At 41.5% G+C, this 23,693-nt stretch overlaps 3 protein-coding genes across 14 annotated transcripts in view; 1 reads left to right on the top strand and 2 right to left on the bottom strand.

Moving 5' to 3' along the window:
* dpp6a (dipeptidyl-peptidase 6a) overlaps positions 1–2,561 on the top strand; it is a 219,788-nt gene extending 217,227 nt beyond the window's left edge. For 5 of the 8 annotated variants that reach the window (XM_085764053.1, XM_085764055.1, XM_085764048.1 and 2 more), the window contains exon 26: positions 135–1,533. In XM_085764053.1, coding sequence (XP_085620179.1) covers positions 135–284 — 150 coding nt within the window. In that variant the 3' untranslated portion in view covers positions 285–1,533. Of the gene's footprint in view, positions 1–134 lie in introns of all 8 variants that reach the window. The other 3 variants (XM_085764054.1, XM_085764056.1, XM_085764049.1) reach the window with 3 other exon arrangements.
* A 717-nt stretch (positions 2,562–3,278) lies between these two features.
* On the bottom strand, positions 3,279–7,753 carry ggh (gamma-glutamyl hydrolase (conjugase, folylpolygammaglutamyl hydrolase)). Its single transcript, XM_085764057.1, has 9 exons — positions 7,596–7,753; positions 7,308–7,416; positions 7,126–7,176; positions 5,400–5,484; positions 5,170–5,308; positions 4,261–4,367; positions 3,948–4,038; positions 3,720–3,854; positions 3,279–3,603 (listed from the first exon to the last, which is right to left on the bottom strand). Exons 1-9 carry the CDS (start codon positions 7,720–7,722, stop codon positions 3,485–3,487), a joined length of 963 nt encoding a protein of 320 aa, XP_085620183.1. The 5' UTR covers positions 7,723–7,753; the 3' UTR covers positions 3,279–3,484.
* Positions 7,754–8,548: 795 nt separating this feature from the next.
* The window catches only part of LOC146966819 (uncharacterized), a 54,426-nt gene continuing 39,281 nt past the window's right edge, over positions 8,549–23,693 (bottom strand). The window contains exons 8-45 of one of the 5 annotated variants that reach the window (XM_085763091.1): positions 22,884–23,037; positions 22,551–22,594; positions 22,182–22,370; positions 21,992–22,018; positions 21,754–21,816; positions 21,479–21,559; positions 20,434–20,481; positions 20,130–20,255; positions 19,470–19,523; positions 18,993–19,028; positions 18,704–18,838; positions 18,473–18,532; positions 18,299–18,334; positions 18,130–18,174; positions 17,704–17,766; positions 17,342–17,377; positions 17,155–17,238; positions 16,997–17,062; positions 16,677–16,739; positions 16,414–16,494; positions 16,188–16,223; positions 16,014–16,067; positions 14,341–14,397; positions 14,162–14,221; positions 14,006–14,047; positions 13,488–13,553; positions 13,288–13,315; positions 13,044–13,112; positions 12,703–12,728; positions 12,497–12,595; positions 12,255–12,408; positions 12,072–12,148; positions 11,824–11,952; positions 11,104–11,151; positions 10,928–10,990; positions 10,410–10,607; positions 10,192–10,307; positions 8,549–10,106 (exon numbers count right to left, since the gene is read on the bottom strand). In XM_085763091.1, the coding sequence (XP_085619217.1) occupies positions 9,905–10,106; positions 10,192–10,307; positions 10,410–10,607; positions 10,928–10,990; positions 11,104–11,151; positions 11,824–11,952; positions 12,072–12,148; positions 12,255–12,408; positions 12,497–12,595; positions 12,703–12,728; positions 13,044–13,112; positions 13,288–13,315; positions 13,488–13,553; positions 14,006–14,047; positions 14,162–14,221; positions 14,341–14,397; positions 16,014–16,067; positions 16,188–16,223; positions 16,414–16,494; positions 16,677–16,739; positions 16,997–17,062; positions 17,155–17,238; positions 17,342–17,377; positions 17,704–17,766; positions 18,130–18,174; positions 18,299–18,334; positions 18,473–18,532; positions 18,704–18,838; positions 18,993–19,028; positions 19,470–19,523; positions 20,130–20,255; positions 20,434–20,481; positions 21,479–21,559; positions 21,754–21,816; positions 21,992–22,018; positions 22,182–22,370; positions 22,551–22,594; positions 22,884–23,037 (3,015 nt within the window). In that variant the 3' untranslated portion in view covers positions 8,549–9,904. Of the gene's footprint in view, positions 10,107–10,191; positions 10,308–10,409; positions 10,608–10,927; positions 10,991–11,103; positions 11,152–11,823; positions 11,953–12,071; positions 12,149–12,254; positions 12,409–12,496; positions 12,596–12,702; positions 12,729–13,043; positions 13,113–13,287; positions 13,316–13,487; positions 13,554–14,005; positions 14,048–14,161; positions 14,222–14,340; positions 14,398–16,013; positions 16,068–16,187; positions 16,224–16,413; positions 16,495–16,676; positions 16,740–16,996; positions 17,063–17,154; positions 17,239–17,341; positions 17,378–17,703; positions 17,767–18,129; positions 18,175–18,298; positions 18,335–18,472; positions 18,533–18,703; positions 18,839–18,992; positions 19,029–19,469; positions 19,524–20,129; positions 20,256–20,433; positions 20,482–21,478; positions 21,560–21,753; positions 21,817–21,991; positions 22,019–22,181; positions 22,371–22,550; positions 22,597–22,883; positions 23,038–23,693 lie in introns of all 5 variants that reach the window. The other 4 variants (XM_085763092.1, XM_085763093.1, XM_085763094.1 and 1 more) reach the window with 4 other exon arrangements.

Raw genomic sequence — 23,693 nt, 5'->3', positions numbered from 1 at the left:
AATGAAAAAATGATAGAAATGAGTTGTGCAGTGAGAGGATTTCTCCAACTCTCTACCCTGTTAACAAAATCGAACCATTTGCGCAGTAATGTTATATTATGTCTCATGTTCTCACCTTCTTCTTGGTGTCTCAGATCTACCCAGATGAAGGCCACTTCATTCACAGCGAAACAACACGGGAGCACGTCAGTCAGTCCCTGGTGAACTTCTTCGAGGAATGCTTCAGGCTACCAGAGAGAGTGTTCGAGGAGGCTCTGGAAGAAGAGAGTGAAGACGAGGGTTAGCTCGGCCTCGTAGGGCTCCTCCTGCGCCCCCCGCCCATACGCTCATCTCCTTCAGTCCACAATATGCAACTTCTCAACTGCTCTTTCCATTAGTTTCGGTTTTGCATTTGGACTCCCCCCACCACCCCGTGTCCGCATGCTGAACGTGAGACTGCTCCTCCCCTCCCCCAGCAGACGACGGATCGACTCCTCTAACATCCACCCTCCACCTTCCTCCTCATCTCATGCCCTTAGTTCAAAATCCAAAAGGGAGAGAGCCAGAGAGCCGACAAAGACTGATGACCTGACGTGGTGTTTTGGAATATACTGATTGATCTGACAGGAAGCAGTCTCCTCTCACAGCAGGATGGACCAGCCCCTCAAAAAGCAGTGGAGAGAAAGCATCAGCTCTCACGCAGACTTTCAAGCTGTGAGGAGAAGGAACACCCTATAGCACATAACCCGCGGGCTTGTATATCGATGAAAAATCAGACACCTGATGAAAAGCGCTGGCTGGCAGTGTTTCTAAACGGTGTCTGGAATTGTGTGGATACAGGAAATGTTACTATTTTTAAAGTTGTGAAGAACTTTTCATGTTGGACTGTGGTTGTGTCCGTTGTTCTTACAGTATGTAAAATAGCACACAAACATTCACTCAGCTATTACAGATATATTTTCCTTTGGTATTCATTAATTTGCCCGGATGCTGGTTTTCATCACGTAAACTTATCTTCTCCAATTCTCCAACTGGCAAAGGAGGAAGAAGAGAAAGAAGAAGAGGAAAAAAAGCCGCCATTTTTTGTTTTTTGTTCATTTTAGACAGTTTTATTGTGATGCACTGGTTTTAAAAAAAATGTTGAAGCATTAACTTGTTTTGGTCACTGTGCCTTACTTTGAAAGAAAACATCCTGTGGGACTGCAGTTAGGAATTATAATGTAATTTTATAGGAATAGTTTGATATTTTGGGAAATATACTTATTCACGCCAACTTGCGTAGCACAAAGACCGACACAAATGTGGGGAAATCTGTCTACCAGCTCCTCTGATGCTTACTATTAGCATGTTATTTCTTGTTTTATCTGTACAAACACCAAAGTGTAAAAACTACAAGTTCTGGTTTTATGTATGTTAAGACCTGGACTATCTTTTGGCCTGCAGCGTTAGCTCCCTGTGTTAGCCAGTCAGAGGTTCTAGTAGACTAGATTTCCTGTTTGTGACAGAACCAGGCTAGCTGGTTAGCTATTCTCCTGTCTTTATGCTAAACAGAGCTAAACTAATGGTCTTCTGGCTGTAATTTAATATTTGACAGAAGGCATCAATGTTTCAACGCTCAACTAAGAGGTGAATAAGCATATTTCCCCACTAGATTAAAAGAGCTAGCATCGACAACTAGCACTTGATTCAGAATCTGTAAAGGGATTTCGACGTAGAAAAATAAAATACCATTGACTGGAAATAGGCCCAATGGCACCTTTACATCTAGCTAAAATGTACAGAATCTGCATGCACCATCGCTTTAAGATGTTTAAGAACGGTAGGTGAAGAAAATTTGTAACCAGTGCAGAAATTGCAGTGTTTGTCATTGAAAGTGCTGTCTCACTGTTGGCTTAAATCAGTGAATACATTGTTACAAGGTTGAAGGCAGGAAGCCATTAGGAGTAGTGTTATACACTGAGAAATTATGCATTTGTATATAAGGGAAAACATTGTGTTGGCTTCAGAATCCAAATCATACATATAGCTACATAATCCAAAATTATCACTTCCTGAGGCACAGTTTAGTTTTCCATCTTCCTATTTTTTTATTTGAATGGCCACTTGTGTTACGTTTCAGTGCATGTTAAGAGGTTATTTGCAGCACTACCCCTGATCAGTTCCACATGGTAATTTTGACATCTTGAATGTTCCTTACTGGATTGCATAAATTACATTTCCAGTAGTATTGTGATTGAGAACCCAGTCTCGTCAGCTTGATGTGTAAATGTTATTCAAATATCATTTTATTCTAAAAAAAAAAGAAAGGAAAGAAAAAAGAAACAATATTACCTGAGTGTTATTTGTGCATAAAGCATTTTGGAAGTTACATTTGACTATTCATTTCTGTTCTCCTGTTGCTGTCCTTGAATTGAGTTGAAAGTGGACTTTGTAAATGCCAATGGCAACATCGGACTTTCTTGCCAGTGGTTGAGGACTTTTTCAAGACGCTCAACTTTGTTATCCAAAGCATTGAAGGAAATTAATGGCAGATTGTGGCATGAAGGTAAATGTTAGAATAAAAAAATAGATATTTTATCAGCCTTCAACGTTCCTGACTCATCTGTTTTTATTATTGATATTTTTCTTTTCTCTAGTCACTTGGGGGCAGCAGACCACCCTGCACGCCGGACACATTTTCACTGTTAGCATGGAGCAAACAAATACATTATTACAAAGGCAGAGAACAACATTAGCATTCATTTGGAGTCACATTTCTGTCCACCAGTTGAATCCTAAGTCCTACATCAAGTTTCTTCGTTTCTTCCCCTCTGTTTTGTATTTCCCTGAGAGATACTGTTATTCTTTAGCTGCTAGCTGCTCAACATCGCTCACCAGCTACTCTTTAACCATAGTATTCACCATTTGGTTGTGGAGTTTTTCTTAGAATGTTTTTGCTAAAACCAGCTGCTTCCTGTTGTAGCAGAAAACGGGGTTAATAATTAATGAGGGTTGGATGTACAGGTCTCAAAACAGAGATTGTGAAACTGATGAAATGCTCAATGAAGGTGAATGGAACCAAGGGGCCAGTGACCATCTCTCACATTTACAGAAATACTGCTAAAACATGATATTGATTTGTGCTGCTTTAAAAAAAATCATTACCAACATGTTCAGAAATTCAACACACAAACTTTCAAGGTAAATTGCCTTGAAGTACGTATATCTGTGTACTGTCTGTAGTAGCATTTACGTAACACTCAGCTGTAAACCCAGCTGCAGCATCAAAGCATGACTTGACTTTTTTCTTTTTTAAAAAAAAAATCCATCAGGATTCACGTTGCATGTTTAAAACTTTCCTTCCCCCAGTCTAGTTTTTGCAGATTGTTTAGTTGCAGATTCAACAAATGTGGAGAGCAGCTAATGCGAAATCAAACAAGCTCAAATTACCTTTAAACATTCACAAGTGACACGATAAGACAGCCAATCAGCTGCTGAGTATGGAAAAGCACTTCGCAAACACACATCAGAAATAATATTTCTGCTCGAAGGAACTTTGTCGGCCGGTGTAAACAGGATTGTAGTTGTATATCAGTGCGTCGCGCTCTGCCTCTATGGATTCAAAGCTGTGAAAGTTCTTCCTGGCTGCGGGGGGAAAATAAAAATAAATTCAGAATTATTTACACATCACAAACACTCCATCATGCAGCTACTGGCTATTCAGTTTAAGAACTGAAAAAACACTGCTGTGCCGTTCGTACCTTCATTGACAATGAATTGGGCCATGTAGAAGGTGATCTTGACTGCTGATGGAGAGTGTGGAATATAAGGCTTCGTCCATTCAAATGCGTTTTTTTCCGGATGCCACTGCGTCCCATAAATTGGGTAATCATACGCTGCGGAGAGGCAAACAAATACGACACAGTGATTTAAACAGTTCTGCTTCAGTCTGCTGCATTTTGCTGTCAAACTTGCCGGGTTATAATTACCTTCCATTGTTGACACAAACTCAATGTTTCCATCCGTATTCGTGGAGATAATTTTGTAAAACTTCTTCAGTTCCTCATTTGTGTTGAAAGTCTGACAGAAACAGAGAGGTCAGTCGCAATGCACCCAATTAAACCGCATCCTGAATTCACTTCTCTTCATCCTTTCTGTGTTGTCAGAAAAATAAATCTTTTTGCTCTGTTGTACATTTGCACTTGACATGCTGTGGCTTTTCCTCCGTGCCCTTTACAACCTGCTGTTGATAACTCTGGCGCCTGAAGCCTCTTCTCGTTATAATAGTAATGAAGGACTCACCGACGTGGTCACGCTCCACTTGTGAGAGTTTTCTGTCAGCGGCTCAGATTCCAGATCTTTCATGAGTTCAGGTGGGAAGCCCTTGAACACCCGGCTGTCGTTGGTCTCTACACACAGGTCATTAATAGATTTACAACTAAATAAACGAATGTAAAAACGTTAAAGGGATAGTTCATCATTTGGCAAATTGGCCCATTGTCATAATCCCTATAGTCATAGCAGTAGGTTTGTTACATTCAATTGTCGGTGCAAGCTATTTTTAGAACGGCGGAGCAGAGCCGTGAGCTGCTCAGAGCTACGCTACGGAGGCTAATGGGATTTCTTGGTTTCCCTCATCAAACTCATCAAATACACAATCCAACAACTCCAAAATGCTCTTGTGGACAAGTTGTGACCTGCACATTCACCACACTATGAGATAATAACGGAACGTTACGAGACAGAGTTGTTTTCGAGGCAAATACAGAGACTGCTTGTTGTAAAACTGCTCCCGACTGGAACGCGCATCAGCGGTTTTGCATGGATTTACCCCGAAAACAACTGTCTCGTAACATATTTGATGAGGGAAACCAAGACATTCCATTAGCCTCCATAGCGTAGCTCTGAGCAGCTCGTGGCTCTGCTCCTCCGTTGTAAAAATGACTTGCACCGACAATTAAAGGTAAAAAACCTACTCCTAAGATTAGGATGGCCAATTTGTCAATGTTGAACTATCCCTTTAATGTAAAGAAGATCCATATTTGTCCTTTACTCTGTGACAACCCTGACACTGATCAGTCTCCACAATGTTGTTACATCAATAACGAACCAACATTTATTGTAACAAAGAAAAGAAATATGCTTGATAACACTTCTAATATTGATGAGTAAGAATCTAAGTATTGTACATCTGTTAAGACAATTTCATACCATTGGTGAAGACAAGAGGCAGCGCCACACCAGTTGTGTTGGTACGCGTCAGTAATTTCTCTCCACTTGTCAGAACAGTCAGCTGCTCAAATCCAAGACAGGTGCCCCACACAGGGAAGTAGTCGCCTCTGTTGTTGGCCTGAAACATCACATACAGTATTTACTGTACTTTATCAAATCCAGCACCAACATCCAAAAATACTGGAAGTCACTACAACTTGAGCACACACCTCAATGGCAAGGTCATAAAAGATTTTGGCAGCCCGTTGGTAGCCAGATGAGGTGATGCTGACTCCTCCCCCTGGATAAAGGATCCTGCTCACAGGCACACACAGGAAGGGAGGTTACAAAAAATGTTTGTTTGCTTTTTTTAATACACACAGGGGGTTAACTAGTGAAACGTGAAACGTTCAGTGAAACGAAATTTCGTTCTATGCACACTGTGTATTTTGAATGACAATAAAGTAGCTATTCTCTTCTCTCTCTCTCTAAATAGTAGTGAAGCTTATAAAGTGATATTGAAGCATTCAATCAATTTGATTCAACTCCGATGTGTTTGAGGTCAGTGAGTTGTTAGATGTTTGTCGAGTTCAACTCATTCCACATTACATGACGCATGTGCAGGGTTCATAGACCTTCATGCACTTACAAGCTCCATTTACAGCACTTTACAGCTGTGGTACATGACATGTTCATAGATGATTATTTTACTTATTAAAAGAGATGGTTTAGGCTATCAGCAACTAAAATTAAAAACAGTAACCTCCCAGCATGTGTTGTCCGCTCTCCATCTAATGAGTGAGTAGCTCTCTCTTTATTCAGTCCTAGTGCCACTTGTTGTGAAATTAAGTTACATAAATACAGATTTCAAGCATTTACAAGCACTTTATCCAAAATTCAAACCTTTAAAATACAACATTAAATGTTTTGTATTTTCAAGGATTTCAACCACCCATTAGAACCCTCTCTAGTAATGTGTTAACATGTGTTAGCAGTTGGGAACACGTGTTAGCAGTTGAAATTGACTAGTTATTTAAAAACGGTGGTTACAGTTTATGTGTACCTCTGGAAATGGCCACGTTGTCTAAATGCACTTAAAAAACATTAAGGTTTGTCAAATAAGTGTGGTTACATATAAACAATTTTTAATTGATATACTGTATAATTTAGCGATTATGTAGTTACCTGCTATTGTAATAAAATATGGACTCAGATCTGAAGTCTTTCGGGGGGGGGGGTTATGCTTTGAGGATTTATCCTTGAAGTCTTTTTACTGCCTTGGTGTGGTAAATGTACTCCTGCTGAACAACACTCCTCTGTTAGAGCAGCGAGCAGCTTTCCTATGGGAGCCTGTGGACCCTCTCTGGATGAGACGGTGCCAGACGGGGCTGTTTGCTGCTGCTGCATCTGTCATAAACACTGCAGACCTCTGTGGTGTGCTGCAAGAATGATGTATGCCTGAGAAATCTCATTTTTGAAGAGACTAAAACAACTTGGTAAAGATTTATTGCAGAAAAAACTGCATCACTATTCATGGCATTAACGTTTGTTGTTTTATATTCTCACTTTCAAAAAAAGTTGTTTACTTCTCTTATTCAGGAGTGCAGAAAATTTTGGGGTGCACACCATGAATCCACTTGCAAAGCTAATATTCACATTTCCTATTAATTCATGATCCTTACACATTGGCCTGCCACCTGTGATGACAGATTCCAGATTCTTGTCCAGAGTCACCCCTTCCACGTTTCACCATTGTTTAACAAAACGTAGCCTATCAAATGTAGGCTACATGCGCAAAAAGATGAAACATGTACGTGCACTGTCTCAGATTTTAGGAGCAATGCTCCCATTTAGGGCAGTCTGGAGCTCTGTTGTTCAACTTGTAATGCATTTCCCCCAATCCCAGCACACAGGCTCTGGATGAACTAACTTGGCTCAGTGGTGTGACACATTTACCCATTAATGGAGTTGAACAGTGCCTTGTAGTCCTCCGGTGACTGGTTTATCCTGTAGAAACAACACAGCACAAGTCAGGGCTCAAGACATGTCAGTCTCGTGTGGTCACAGCTCTTATCTTGTGAGGCCCTGGTAGTTTGGACTAGCCCTACAAAGTGGAGATAAGAGCAACACAGACTCACATGACAGGGACCACTCTGGCTCCTGCTGCCTCCAGGAACTTGACATAAGAAGCAGCGATGTAAGACGTTTGGTTTGGTTTTGGTGAGGAGATTTCTTGAGCCAGGACACCTGACAGAAGAAAAAAACTGTTCAGCCACTTGTAAATACACGTTTCTGTTCAACAGCTGCTACTGGACAAACTTGAACAATAGTTTATATGTAACAGGTAGTTTGCGCTCACCGTGTGTAGCCTTCAAACCGTTAGTTTCACTTTGTTACGTAACGTTAACATGAGAAGATTTACTCACCGATGATGGGTCTGTCGTTTCTCCTGGCCGAGGAGTTAAAGGGTAAACACAGCAGGGAAACGAAGAGCAGCACCACAATCATCCTGATCAGTACAAAACACACAGTTTCTCCTCTGGCCGACTCCATGCAGCCGCTGTTTATAAACTGTCAGCGACACTTCCGGCATGCCCTTTTCAAAATAAAGGTCCGACCTTAAACTGACCTCGTTTACCACCTTTTACTTAAATAGACTTACACAAACATAAATCCAAGTCAAAATTAAACGTCATAATTATTAAATAAACATCAAGAACAATTTTATAATTTCATCATTTTATATCATAATTTTGACTTTATCTCAAAATTCTGACTTTATCTCATGAATTCTTATTTCATAATTACGACCCAGCCAGGGGATATTTATTTTCTTTCAATTCTGAGTTGAGGATTTTTAAAAGAACCTATGGGACTATGACCCATGACGTTAGTATGACTGATGTGGAGGACAACATATTAGGCTAAATGTCAAAACGTCACTGAGTCCCTGAACGCAATCTGCAACTTTCAAGGCACATTTAGGCCTATTGTTCCCTGGCTCCTTAAAAACCTAATTCAAGTAGGATGGATGGATGGATAGATGGATAGATGGATAGATAGATAGATAGATAGATAGATGTCAAACTTTAAAAACCCATTTGTTATATTTTTTTGTTTTTCCAAAGATTTTAATTTAGAGTGAATCATCCTTCTAATTTAAAATCTAATTTGTAGCTAATTAGTGCATGAAGTAAATTGAAACGTCTTGATGTTCCGGATTACCAATGAAAAGACAAATAATTAAGGGTACAAAAGAAATAAAACAGCTTCTCTCTTTTCAGAACAGTTCAACAACAAGTTGGCCAGCTGGATCTCAGTTGGACAGTATTAGATAAGGTTATTTTCTGTACTGCACTGAGAATGAAAGAAAAACAGGTTATGAAAAGAAAAACCTTTATTCAACAATGTATCAATATTTATACAAAAACATGTGCTCTCACTTTTGCCCATGGAATTTTCTAATTGAGTATTTTTTGGCATGAAAATATTTAGCTTGTTTTAATAGATTTGCCTACACTACATGGAATTTTGCTTTGACTTGTCCGTATTGTCCAGAAATCAACTTAAAAAAACCAAAAACAAAAGAAAAACTGTACAAAAACAAACAAAGGCAAAAAGTGAGAAGAAACAGTCATTTTACAAACAACGAACGATAAATTACATTCTTAAATTTAATCATTTGATTTCATGTTATGTGCTGTGACGGTATAAATAAATCATGGAATTTTAAATTAAATAGCCTATTAAGAGAAAGAGCTGCTAAGGAGTGAGATCACCAAGGTGTATGAAAAGCTACAACACAAACAACACATTCAAGGATGAAAATGTTGAACTGAAAAATATTTTTAAAAGTACAGTGCATTAAAAAATGACTTTGGTGGCAACACTGGTTGTCAGGTTGTCCTGCTGTTGGACGAGGGACAATGCAAGTTGTGGAAGGTTCTGGCCTTTGAGTAAACATCTCCTGAAATTCATAACGATTTATAAAAAGAAAAACTTCCATGACAACCTGTAAACAGAACAATGAGAGTAGCCTTTTTACGCTTCCATCACAAAAGTCTTTAGAAAAGTATGGTTTGTAAAAACCGCCACGGGTCAGGAAAGGTGCAGGTTCCTGTAGCCACGTGTGTCCTCAGCCTCAACTTACAGTTTTTTTAAGAATGAAAAGACAGTCACAAAAGAGAGACGTCTTGTCCTCAACACACCCAGGGACTATGTGAAGCTACTTTGATTTTTGTTAAGTGACATGAATGTCACTTGTGAGTTCACTTTTTTTGGAAGGTTTTTTAAAGGTTAAAGGTGCTAGTGTGTCATTTTAACACATCATTTAAAAATACAATTTAATCACTTGAGAGGATTGTAATATTTCCATGAGTTAATAGCTACAACTGTTGCTAAAAAGACTGGCAGGATCCATCAGGCTCTGTTTTCTATTTTACATTATGTGCCACAATGTTGGAATTAATGGGAATATATCATCATTATCAATACATCTCTGTTTGTTACTGCCTCTAAAAACAATCCTCTCACCCATCAGAATGAACGCAGGGAGGGTTAAAATAAATATTAACATCCTCTGAATTCAAACCCCCAAAATGCTACACATAGCACCAACGATGTGCTGAAAGTGACGTTCTTTTTGAAGAAATTATCTTTTCATCTTGTGTTTAACATTTACAGTGGCTGGGACGAGATCTTTGGTGGAGTGGTCTGGGGTGTGGGGTTCGGGGCGTTAAGGGTTTTTGTGGGTCTCAATGCAAAGGACGATGTGCTCGTTGGAACAGCTTCGTGTTTGCTGGCCCAGGAGCAGACCTGAGGTCAGGCTGGATGACTGGCCCATGACGGACATGTGGGACGCTCGCCATGTCTCGCAGTGTTTGTCCACCACTCGGACACCCCTGTTGCTGGACCCGTGCCAGATGCTCTTCTTAGGCCTGACAAATGAAGGGCAGAAAGGTTTAAACACGGCCGACACAAGAGAGCAAACAAAGAAGCAGGCGGTCAACCGAGACTACTGACCAGAAGGGGTCGGCTAAAACATCCCGGCCATCAAAGGAGTAGATGGGTATCCTGGCATTGATTGGACCTCCGTTGCCATTGAAAATCGCACGCCAGTTCCTAAATATAATGTCTCCCTGAAAGACGACACATCATGGTGAGATACAAACAGAAACCCTCTGTAAGTGGAGAGACCACGTCTGATACAACAGCAGCAAACAGCAGGGGAGCAGACTCACCCTGAGGTTGGTAACTGGCAGATTATCACGGAAACCAGGGTAGACCACGTGGACCAGGTCTTGCCTGTTGGATGAAATGAATGCGCGATAGTTTGCAGGTAAGCCCATGGCCTTAGCCTGCTCGTAACACAGCCGGTCGGCCATGTCCAGACCCATCATGTTCCCTGAGTGGGGCTGGTTCAAGGCCACCAGGTTGAGCTGGAGGGAGAGACGGAGACAGAGACGGGTCCCAGTTAGTCTAGGTGTCTGGAGTCATTGACAAGTCCCTTTTAACCACAGCCTTTAATAATGACTAACTTACTGAGAAAAAAGCTAAAGTTTAACCATAACCATGAAAAAGTCTGAGCACATTTCACACATACTGTATGAAAAACATGCAATGAAAACCTATGGATTTTATTAGCTGTTCCTTTAAATAAATTAACACGAAGCAAAGCCTTCTACATAATATCTAATTTCAAATGGCTGTAAATAATGCAATATTTATTTGCCTTTAAAATAATGGGATTTAAACTCACCCTATCTTTCGCTGATGTTATTCTTTCCATCGTGTCTCCTCTTATCTGATATGCGACTCGAGGCTAAATGAATAGTTGAGAGGAGATGTTTAATGGATGAATACGGCACATACAATATAACACAAGAGCAATGTTTCTTCACTGACTAAAAACTCATTAAAATAATCAATAAGCACCTCGTCCTGTGGTATGATGTTATTGGAGAGGTAGATCAGACTGCCCAGCTGTGAGGACAAAACAGAAAAATAATGGCAGTCAAATAGATTTCATGTGTTGTTGTTTGAGTTTGTGTTCACACCAACCAGCACCAGCACGGTTACATTATACATCAAAAATGAGACATTGTATTTTGAAAATAAATTATACATTAATTACATCGGCTGATGAATCATTGATTGTCTTGTAAAGTACAGAGTTTGGCCTTGCAGTAACCAGCGGCCATGCTGGTGCGATGATTCACGATGAGTGAACAAGTCACAAAAATCGAATTAAGATGAATCTTTTTCCAAAAAGACATGTTCTCCACTGTCTAGTGGATTTTTAAATTAGAACTGGATTGTGACAGGTTTCAAAGACAAATCATGAAACTCACTTAATGCCTCGCTGACCGTGACAACTTCCAAGTAAGAAATAGAAAACCAATTAAACTGCTGTTACACCTTTTTATTTGCTGCTTCATTCCAGCCTTGAGCTATATGCATTCCTCTTAAAGACAGCAGGAGGCTGTGGCTCAAGTTTCTACCTCCTGAATGTTGCAGCTTCATTTTTCTAGCTGGAAGGTTACACAAGGTGTAAAGATCCAAAATCTTTAATAGTCTGACATTTCTAGTGTTACTTATCAGGGTGATTTAATGGGGGATTAACCTGAATGCACGACATCTTGTCAAAGTCTGTACCTGTATTTCTTTCCATCCCTGGGGAACCTTCAGGAAAAGACTTCCTGTTGCCGTGACGTACGCCATAGTTCCTTCAGCGTCCCTGGCGGTGTGCTGCATCATGCTCTCCCGGGTCGAGAATGTTTTCATCTGATAAATACACAGAGGTTTGGTTACATTTGTTGGTGGATGCCTTATTAAAAGGTCTAGTTCTGAAGGTATTTGTCAATTCTTGTAAAAAAAAACATCCTCTACACAAATTAACTTACAGATGCTCCGCTGCCAGACGATCCAGGAGGTCCAGGTGGTCCCGGAGGTCCAGGTGGTCCTGCAATGGTGAGAGCTGCTGTAACAAAAATGTCAGCACTTTTCATACAAGCTCATCAGATACAAGAATGGTGTATTACATTCTGCTGTCAAAGTAAGATGCATGTTTGACTGATGATTTCTACCTGAGCCGAATCTTGAGGATGGTCCAGGGGGTCCGGGAGGCCCGGGTGGCCCAGCAGGCCCAACAGGACCAGGTCTCCCATAGCCTGGGATACCAGGTGAACCTGGAACCCCAGGGCGGCCTGGAGGACCAAGCACCGCCTCTCCTTTGGGTCCCTGAAACACATCAGGAACGAGTTACTGACGTTATTGGACAATTCCTTGTCAGACGATTTGGTTGTGAATTGATGAAACTGTGACTCACCACCAGTCCTTGTCTCCCTGGGATACCTGGTAGCCCTGGCATACCAGCCTCCCCCTGGTCTCCCTTCTGCCCCTTGATACCCTGGTCACCACTTGCCCCCTGTGATTCAATACACAGATAAAGACAGACACATCACTCTTTAAATCTCATTTCACATTTAAGTAGCATGTTCCCAAAACAAAACAAAGACTCAGTTTTAAACGTACCCAGCCTCCATTGGGAGGAAGTGTATCTAGAAATGAGAAACAAAGGAAGGAGTTAATTACAAATCAACTTTGAATTAAAAGCTAAAACATATTCTAAAATGTATCATCGCTGCACAGTGGTGTAGTCGTTCAGTACCAACAAACACTGGGAAAGTAATACACAAGAGCCCTAAAGAAAACTTCAGAACTTTATAGAGATAGTTTTTGGCTCTGTTTTTCTTTTTATTAAAGAATATTTTTCCCTTTGGAGATCGATTTTATGGTTTTATTTTCATTGACACTGGGAGTGCTGTTATCCTTTGATTTAATTTGATTTGACAGATTGTGAAGTGCCGACTCACTCGGTGGTGCTGGTATCCCAGAAACGCCTCTCTCTCCTTTCTCTCCTTTTAGTCCCGTCTGGCAGTTACCTTGGAGACAAAAAGCCATGAATCAAAGGCTGATTGAGGGACTTTATTGTAAAAGAAATCCTCTATAAGTATATATAAGTGTTTCAAGGCACTTTTCTGTACTTATATACATATTCTTAAGTCAGAAATGTTTGCTAAGAGTACAGTATATTAAACATAAAAAAATCAAACCTACCAACTGCAATGGTCCCATTGGGATTGAGCTGAAATCATGGAGCAAACATCAACAGCAGTCAGTGATGACTGAACTCATCATGATTTGGAAATCACACTGATATACGTATCAGGATACATTCTATTATTGGTTATTCCATCATCATATCTCTTATGTTACAATCTACATGCAAATGACTGATACAAACTGTCTAACGATACCTTCTTGAATATTTGGCACTTGGCCTTCACCTTCCCAGACTGGACATGCAGCATGCAGGAATAGTGCTGAGTGATAAAATGTTACACATACAAACATGCACTTTATCTGCACACATGAGGAAGAGAGAGACGTGCAAATAAAAACAGGGTGAAAGGGAGTTTCTGATACATAAATTAAAATGAGTTTATGTATAAAAATGAGGGTTAATAAGAAAACACATTCATCTTAGTCTCTCTGGGCCTGTAGACAACAGATCCATCTGGACAATGACTTTCATACAGCTTGTGTAGGAGAAAATTAAACACACTCCTCTACTCCAATATGAATTTATATTATCTTAGCTTATCGATGATGAAGGCAGATCACAGACAAAGATAGTGAATTAATGTCTTGTATCAAATCAGTGAGGTTTTATAAATGGAAATAGAAAACAAGTTCTCCAACACAGGCTGTGATATTAGATTTTGTTAACACATGCTACAATATCAACACACATGTCGCATGGATGGAAACTTACTGCCATTTTACAGTGAGGTCTCAGAGGGATGGGGAACACGGTCTTTAGGAACCAGGAGAGGAGATAAGACAGTCAGCATATAAAACAGGTGATGGTTGGAAAATACTTTGTCAGAACTGTGAGTTATTGAGAGTGTGTGTATGTGTATGTGCTCACTCCTTTGGGGCAGTTGAATATTCCTGGGCGGCCCGGTGGCCCAGGAGGACCGGGGAGTCCCTTCCAAGACAAGAAAAATGGATCATAAGAAAATGCAAGCTTTTAAGGATACACTATCATTTCCACTATCACTGTCAGTGTGTTGACACATTTTTATTCCACCCTACTGCAGCACTCACCGGCATCCCAGCAGGGTCGCCTCTTTCTCCTTTTAGTCCCATCAGGCCTGGACGACCCTACACACACACACACACACACAGACACACACAGACAGAGAGACGTTATACAACAACTATAGTATAGATAGATTCTATTTCACTTTAATGATTCCTACAGGAATACATGGTAGTTTGTTGACCCTTATTGTGTGATTTAATTTGTAAGAGCAGGGGCCTCATTTATCAAAGAGCGTGTAAAAGTCCTCTTAAATTTTCAGTACGACGGAAAGGCAAAATGTGCGTACGACCAAAAAATATACACTCTTTTCAGATCTATCAAACTCCGCGTACACACGGCTGCACGGTATTTCCCTTGATAGATCACACCGGACCTGAGAAAAGCGTGGATGAGAACACGCCTCATACCCAGCCCCCTAAATGGCCCCATACAACCATATGTGGTCAATGCAAATCAGTACGTGCATATTAAGTAGCCATGTGCACTCTGGAAACGTGTGGAATGACGTCAGTGGAAGACGGTGAAGACAACAGACGGACGGAGAGCGGAGGAAGAAGCGGAATTTCTCTGAAAGCGAGATACACGGTAACACGGCAATATCAGTCAGAAACATCATCTTGCATTGAAAGGCTACAATATATACAAAAAAACTCCCAAATCTAAATGAAACAGAACAGAAAGAAGAAGAATCATATTTATGCTGCCCCTTATTTTAGATTATGTCATAATAATTTAAAGCAGGGTTTCCACTGCCAGTCAGTACTTTGCACCCCTTTCCACTAACCCCCAACTGCCGTTCATTGGACGACTTTGATTTTCATTTGTGCATAGCTATATATAAAAAAAACAAAAAACATTGAAGTCCACCAGTCTGTGACTTTTCCTAAAATGATGTTGGGCAGCACCCATTTTTGTTAAATACAATAAATATTATTCACACAAAAAATATCGATCATGTTTTCTCATTTGCTTTGATTTGCGCCGACATTATTGGGCTTGCTGCTTGCTTGTGTGTGTCCAGTCTGGCTACGTAACACACGCACGTCGCAGAAATTATTTTCCAGACTGGACAGACTGGTTGTGGAAGAGGTGTAGCCTACATGCAAGGGAAAAATATCAATATGATATCAAAAGAAAACGAAATTCGTTTTATAAAGCCAGTATTTAGGAGCAAACTAGTGTAAATGCACAGGGGAAAAATCTGAGTCGCTGTGCTTTTCATGTAAAGTGCCGACGTCAACACGTGTGCGGTGGTGGGGGGGTCATCATCACCACCACTTGCTACTTCAAACAGTGTCCGCGCTTCTCTCTCCCTCGCACACTGCAGTTCTCTGACTCAGCAGCGGCGTCGCCAATTCCTCCTGTTCTTCAAAAAGCGTGTAAATGCCGGTACGCCATGGTCGGACTGGTCGTAAATTTCTGCACTTTCTCCCGACAAGTTTTGGTTTGATAGATCCCAAATTAGGCGGAGAAAAGTGCGTACGCACAAAACGGGGGAAAGAGCGTGTAAAAAAGCGTGTATCCACAATGATAAATGAGGCCCCAGGTGTATTTGCACAACAGAGGACAAGCAATTGTTATGTGAATGGGTACTGAATCTAACAATCAATATTAAAGATAAGGAGGTGATAATGTCTGACATATTGGCCGTGTGTGGTGAGTTCATGGTGCTTACAGGTCTTCCAGGGAAGCCATATTCTCCTTTTGGTCCTGGTGGCCCTGTAGGTCCCTGTTTGAAACAAAACAAAGTGACTGTAACTGTCATCCATAACAGCAGAGACAATTGAAGGTTATTGTGATGTAAAACCTGAAATATAAGATTTTGTTTGATTTTCTTGCCAGTACTTACTGGAATTCCACGAGGTCCAGGAAAACCACTTGCTCCCTACACACGCGCACACACAATAATAAAACAGTCATGTACGGTTACACTGTGGTTTGCAAAATGGTTGGTCACTGTTTATATTGACAAATCCTGAAGTACATGTGTGCATTTAATTCTCCTTGTAAGTGCATGCAAAAGAAGACAGCAACGAAATCTGGATCTGGAAAAGGAGAACTATCAGAGATCTAACCTTGTCCCCTTTAGGCCCAACTGGACCTGACAGCATCGCTCCATCTGCTGCAACCACAAATCCTGGTTCGCCCCTCTCACCCTGCATACAGAAACACAATAAACAAACATCTCATATGGAGACTGAGGGAAAATAAATAGCAACAGGCAGAAGTATAAACTTGTATAAACTCTGACAACACAGACAACTAAGTCCACAACTCATGTTTGTTTAACCTTTTTACTTCTTTTGATGTCGTACAGATGTACACATGCCCCACTTACCTTCAGTCCTGGAGGTCCCTGGATACCTGGCAACCCAATATCTCCCTTTGGACCCTGTGGACCCTGCAAACATTGAGGAAATGTAAACATCAAGATAACCCCACATCTAAAAGTTTGACTGTGTCACAACAGTCACAAAGTTTATATCATCTCTACTTTATTTCTCACAGTTTGAGGATTATTGAGGATACCAGACAGAATGTATCATGCTCCATCAATAGAAACCAACAGCAGCTATTCTAAACAAGCAGCTTTTGTTGTTATGACATTGAGACCGTTTGATCTCCAACAGATGTTTTCTTTTTTTGCCTGATACTCACAGAAACTCCCTGAGCTTCAAAAATCCCTGAGAAGTTGAAGGCACCGTCTGTATCATTAAGTAGGAGCTAAAGAGGAGACAGGAAGAGAAACAACCATGATCACATCCCTCAACAAGACAGTACGGTATCAGTCCTGCCAACACTGCTATGTCCCTTACATCCTGGAGGTTGATAACAGGTCCTGGTGGTCCAGCTGGTCCCGGAGGCCCAGGAAAACTGAGTCCGTCCCGTCCCCTCTCGCCCTGGAAAGCATTTCATTGCATAGCAAAAAGGAATTCTGTTAATGTCAAAAGTGTGCACTTGTAAGTCTGACCACCTCACATATCCTGCCCTGAAAGGTTTTACCTTCTGTCCTGGATCACCTCTGTCCCCCTTTGGTCCCTGTAGATGACACAGGATAAAAGAAAATTGTCACAGTTAAACATCCAGTATGTTTCTGTCAGTGTTGTTTTTGTGTTTTCCACATGTTTATACCTTGAACCCTCTATGATGTATTTTGTTTTAAAATGACATTTTACAGATTCCAGGAGGGATCCATTATAAGCACCAGTTACAAGGAAATGTAGCTCTTAAAAAACGATAATCAGTTATTTACTATGGAAAACACACAGAAGAGCCGTCAGTAATTGTCTACTCTGAGCTAGTGTAAAGCTAATTGTAATCAAATCATTAATCCATTGTGTTAAACAGTTGATCCATTCTCTGACCTCTTCCCCTTTTAGCCCGTCATGTCCCGGAAGTCCTGGTGCTCCAGCAGCACCTCGCTCCCCCTGCAGATACAATAAAGCAATATCGATCACTCTCCAGAAAATCCCTGGTGTAGCATAAATGTTCAGGGGGAAATGCATCTCCAAGATTCATGTTTATGAACAACCATTAAAAACTAAGAGTTTATTTCTTGTCTTGTCTGTCTCCATGTTTACTGTTTGGTTTCTATTGTCTGTGGACATCTATGTCCAAGGGCAAAGTCAACTCTTCATCATGAGACTCATGTTGAGTTGAGTTCACATCCTATGGATTCATGTAGTCTTTCACTCAACAGCTGTTTGCTTTGATCAAAATGAAACAGATTTTCAAAAAGAAAGACATCTCAGACAGTCCAAAAGAGGGACAGTTGAACCAACTATACTCACCTTTTGTCCTGGCACTCCCACAGAGCCGTCTAAACCATCTTTACCCTACGAGACGCAGAAGAATTTATGTTTACATTTAAATCAACTAATGCCATTCTTTACCCTAAAACCAAACCATTACTACTGTGAGACCCAACTTTAAGTATACGCACATTCACACACGTCTTACCTTGACTCCTGGAACTCCAGGAGGTCCTGGAGGACCCTGTGGAAAACAGTAGTGTAATTGAATGTCTGATGCATCAAGACTAACTGAGAGTGATATGATGAACGATACCATGGAAAAAAAAATAATAATATGGTGCAGAATAGTGTGACTGTGACACTCCCATTGCAGCTATACCTGTGGGCCTCTGGAGAGTGCAGCACCAAAACCACTCTGCATGGCAGATCCTTCCAAGTCCTGCAAAAAAAAGGAAGACGACATTTATGAAGTTCAGACTGCAAGTCAAAGCTAATGGTCAAAAGCAGTGATTCTTTATTGATTCTATGGAGATATGAGGTGAGATGTTCATCAGTGCAAGGTTCATGTTTGAATTATCAAAGCCCAAATATGAAATAGTTTTTACTTTACCTCAAAGTCCAAGCTGAAGCTTCTTCCAGAGGGTCCTGGGGGACCAGGAAGGCCGGGTGGACCCCTGGGACCTGGCTGCCCTTCTGGACCCTCTGACCCTGGAAGGCCTGGGAACCCTGCAGGGCCCTGATCTCCCTGGGACACGTAAAAAATTCAAAATGTTGATCCATTGCTAAAGATGCATATCATCCAAAGAAACTGTAATGTACTATACAAATTCCACATTGGGTACCAGTGCCAGTGTGAATTACAGCTAACGTCAGTGATGATGATTCACGACAGTCCGTACCTTTGGTCCTGGCTGCCCGCTAACACCAGGCTCTCCCTGTTAACAAATAAAAGATAATCAAATAACATTAACTACAGCAGTGACAAGAGAGCGAACACAGTCTCACAGAAAGGCAGAGCGGCTCCTGCAGCACAGACTTGTTTACACTCGAGGCCCTTAGCTTTATTAGTCCGCAGGGTCACCTCATTAACAGCTTGGCTGTTTGTGTTGGGTGGTTATTTAGTTTGTTTGTAATTGTTTTTGCGAACGGAGCACTGAGAGCCCTGCTCAAGGGAAATCAGATGATACAAAACACAGCGGTGGTGGAAATCACACAAGCAGGAGCCAGATGAAGGCTGGGGTGCTGTGCATTCACACAGGAGGCAGTAGCTCAGACTTTTCTGCTGCACTGTGCAACAACAGAACTTCAGATTTACAGTTTTGTACTTTTTATGTCTTTGTCCATTGGTAATATATTCTGTAATGATTACTACTCACCCTCTCTCCCTTCTCCCCAGCAGGCCCTGTGTCGCCATCTTTTCCATCCACTCCCTGGAAGAGACGAGACTGCGCTTAGATTTCTGAATTTAGGAGGGAGACAATACTGTACATCTATGACTTAATTAGCATGGGTTGTTTAGTTGCAGCTACCATCCATAGGATTGCACACACCTAAACCAAACAGTGGCACAGTAAATAATGCAGACCTGTGAGTCCATTCACACCGTTAGTAAAAGCCTCTAATATTGTAAAGACAAAAAGACACATTTCCTCCCAACTGATGCTACAGCTCAGGCCATCTTGTGAAGTCGGGGGAAATACTGTCTTTTCAGCCCCATAGACCTGATGGGGCCAAATGTTAATACCTGACTGGACCCTGAACCAGAACCAAGCCCAGAACCAGAGCCACTAAACCACTCCTCAATCACCTGGAAACAGAAGCTAGGTCAGCAGTGCATGTGTTCTGAAGACTAGAGAGGAGTCAGTCAGAAAGCTTTCAGAGCACTTTCAACAAATCCTTCCTCTCTTCTCTCAGAAAGGAATTGGTGCTCCTTTGTCTAATTTCATTTTTAATTACTGTCCATGATATCTCAAAGCTCTTGGTGCTCTAAATGAAAACTGAGAGAAAAGACAGGGAGAGAGAAAAGCTGATCTTACGGGGAGTCCGGGTTCACCCTGCTCTCCATCCTTCCCATCTTTCCCAGGGGTCCCAGGTAGTCCGGGGAGTATGCCTTCAACTGGGGACCCTGGTTGACCTGGGGGGCCAGGAGGCCCTGGAGGCCCCTGATGGTACAAAACAATTTGCCTTTGTAATATTTTTCCACTTAATGTGACAAAGCATCTTAAGCAGAAATCAATATCATGCACAGTTTTATAGAAATAAGAACTAACTGCAATAAGTCTACATATAAATAATAAAGATCAATTGGGACAAGACTGAAGATGACAGAAAGTCACTCACCCTCAAAATTTCTGCATCACTGTCAAAGTCTTCAAATCCTGACCCCTCCTGATGGATAGAAGACACAACCAGTCAGTTTGACATTATGTGTCACAATGTGTAAATTCTTCATATTTTATTCAGGCGTCATTTTCTTCAAAGCTTCATCTATTACATCTACAGACATTAATCATCAGGCCGGGCATTAGTCATTTTATATGATGAATTCTTCACTTGGGACCAAGTTCATTTTTAAAGTCTCATTTCGATATATCACTGGTGCATAGAAATGACAGTGAGTCAACACAATGAAAAGGACTGATGCCAGCGCCACTCAACACTGCAGCAAACATGAAATACATCAAATTTGCCAAATAAACCTAAGAGGCTTCAGATATTTGGGATTCATCTCCTCCACTGTGAATGAAATCCAACAGATCAAAGACCGTCTGAAGCTCTTACTTCCTTTGATTTCAAACTCAAGCAAAGATGACTGAGCATCTAGTGACATCTGAACAGAGGCACCCTAACAAATCCAGATCAACAGCAGAGTAATTAGACCATGAATGTGTGATTAATGAAATTACTGACAGAATTAAGGTGCAACAAAAAATGACATTGGGGATTTCAGCATGAAGCCCATCCACTGAATCTTCAGGCGTAACTTCTGTCGACCCCTAGAGGAATTCTGCATCATTACAAAAACACTGCCAGTGCTTCCACATTGTGTCTGGCAGAATAGCCTGCAGTCGCACACACACACCAATGCTGGCAGCGACAGGTGAAGCATAATCACCTGCTGGTGCTGCATGTGGTTACGGCTGAAGCTGCGGTCACACATATATGCAAATAACAGCGGCTAATAAACCGGTTCAATTCCAGTCTATGAGATCGATGCTTCGCCACAGAAAGCAAATGAGACATTCACTTCCTGTGGTGAAGCAAACCTGCATCTTGGACTGTAGCCTCGGCCGCTTTAACCACTGCGCCATGCACCGCCCCAGTCCGACTTATTGTTGACTGCCATCAATGACCACTACACAAGATAAAAAATCTAAAGACTTACCAGGAACATGGAAGATTTGCTAGTTCGACCTGCAGGTCCAGGAGGCCCTGGAGGGCCAGGTAATCCAACACCAGTGTCACCCTGACAAAGAACCATGGGATATTTATGGGTTTTGGGGGATTTTAAGTACCGTAATCATAATTACTAATTCATTCTTTGACTATATAGTCATAGTGTGACGATGGCCATATAGGGGTAAGATTGAAAATAATATTTCCATTCTAACGATATTCAGCGTCACATATTATGCTATTAATGTAATGTGAATTGCCAACCTTTTCTCCCTTAGGACCAGGCTCGCCCTGCAGTCCTGGGAATCCTGGAATCCCAGTAGCTCCCTTGGAAAAAAGACAATCACAGCTGTGCTCAATACAACAGAGACAGTGGAATATCAGATGTCAGGTCATGTAACACAGAATGGGTACATGCCTGGATCAGTTTTCCCCAGACACTAAAAAAAAGACTCTTGTAAGAGGAAACCTATAAATCTACAAGACGAACAACTTCACTTACCGGCAAACCAGGGTCACCTTTGGTTCCCTGGAGAAAAGACAAAAGCAGAAAACCATTCTTTAATTCTATCTTTTGACCTAAAGAGCTAACATAAACAACAGACAAAACTCTGGAAACTCAGGAAAATATAGAACACTACCTTAAAAAATAGGACATTTGAATGAAGGGAAATTATGCATTTATAACTCACAGGCTGTCCATCTTCCCCAGGTGATCCAGGTGGGCCTGTAGGTCCCTCTGGCCCTTGTGGTCCCCGTGGTCCCGGCTCCCCCCCAACCCCGTCTCCAGAGGCCTGTCCCGGAGAACCAGGGGGCCCTGGGGGACCGGCTGGACCTGGGTCCCCTCGCTCCCCTTTCTGCCCCGGAGACACCTGGAGGGACTAATCATCACATAGATTCAGTGACAGATTCATTTTTTCACTCATTTCCTGTAATAAACCAAATCATCAAGCTGTACGAGAGCCGAGTTTTAATCTCCTCAGGACACTGCAGTAAAATGAGCTAATCAACAGCATCCGTCACAAAACCTGCTTCATTTAACTAAGAGAGTCAGTACTTACAGTGTCCAGTATGGAGGCTGGAGTGGTCATCTGGTATGATTGTACTGTGACACAGAGACATAGGGTTTTTTAAATGTCACAACTATTATTGCATCATGTATAGTTTAGTTTTACTTGTTTTTAATTTAGGGCAGAAACAGAGAGGTGAGGAAATGAAGCAGCACCATCTGCTGGCTAAACTGAGAAATATAAGACCGTGGATATCTACTGCAACATCATTGCTCCATCAGGACACACAGCTGTAGTTGGGGATTGTTTCCATGTGTAGAATGATTACTCTGCATCTGAAGGCTCAGTGAAAACAGGTTTCCATCACTGACAGAGGCAGGCTACCTTCCATTGGTGGTCTAACTGTGGTCATCTCCTCCTCCTCCTGTCCTGAAGTCTCCTCCACGTCATCTTCACCATCATCATCATAGTTTGTTGACATCTCAGTGGGCGGAGCTCGGACCGGGCTGCTGTAAGTGGGGTCCAGCTCTGGGAGGGGCTGGAAAACATTAGGTGGGGGGTGTAATTCTTAAAACTATGAAACTACAGAAAAATAATAACACTAGTCTATAAGACTTAAAAAATGTTTTCCCCCAGACCAGATCCAGCTACAGTGTGAGGCTGAAACATTCCACACATTTCACCAGGCTGGCTCACAGCGCTGCAGTACTTCAACATTAACGCTGCATTATTTTTTACACACAACACAGTGATGACAGAGCGCCTTGACCTGGTGCCCCAGAAAAAAGCTGCTGTCCTGTTTATGAATGAGCCATGGAACAACTGATGATATAAAAGAAATAAATCTTTACTGTGCTCAGAAGTATTTTAATCTGTCGTCTGACTGTCCTGATGAGGGATGAGGGAAACATTTATCACTCAGAACTGGCTGGATAAGAGCTGTTACGCATCTGGAAAACACCTCGTGATTCCGTTATTTCAAACCTCAGTGACATAAAGATGAAGGTTAGTGAGGTACTCTGGGAGGCATCAGTCAAGTCAGAGTAAAAGTATTTCACTTGGGCCTACAGTGGCGTGACAGCCTGTCTATGAGCACTAAAATCTACTGCCCACGGAGACTCGCATCATCCTGTTAGGATTCTGTTTTCCTAAAGAACAAAAATTACAAGATGGAGCTGAAAAGAATGGAAGAAA

Source organism: Trachurus japonicus, chromosome 20 (genome assembly GCF_045865225.1).
Source record: "Trachurus japonicus isolate A0001 chromosome 20, Traja_1.0".
NCBI lineage: Eukaryota > Metazoa > Chordata > Actinopteri > Carangiformes > Carangidae > Trachurus > Trachurus japonicus.
This window is presented reverse-complemented; position numbering and strand designations above follow the sequence as displayed.

Excerpts from the sequence above, each read along its gene's own strand:
- ggh (XM_085764057.1), bottom strand. The coding sequence starts at position 7,722 with ATGGAGTCGGCCAGAGGAGAAACTGTGTGTTTTGTACTGATCAGGATG. Across the intron at positions 4,368-5,169 it reads GCCTCTTGTCTTCACCAATG|AGACCAACGACAGCCGGGTG; the intron begins GTATGAAATTGT and ends ACCTGTGTGTAG. Across the intron at positions 4,039-4,260 it reads AGTGGAGCGTGACCACGTCG|ACTTTCAACACAAATGAGGA; the intron begins GTGAGTCCTTCA and ends TGTTTCTGTCAG.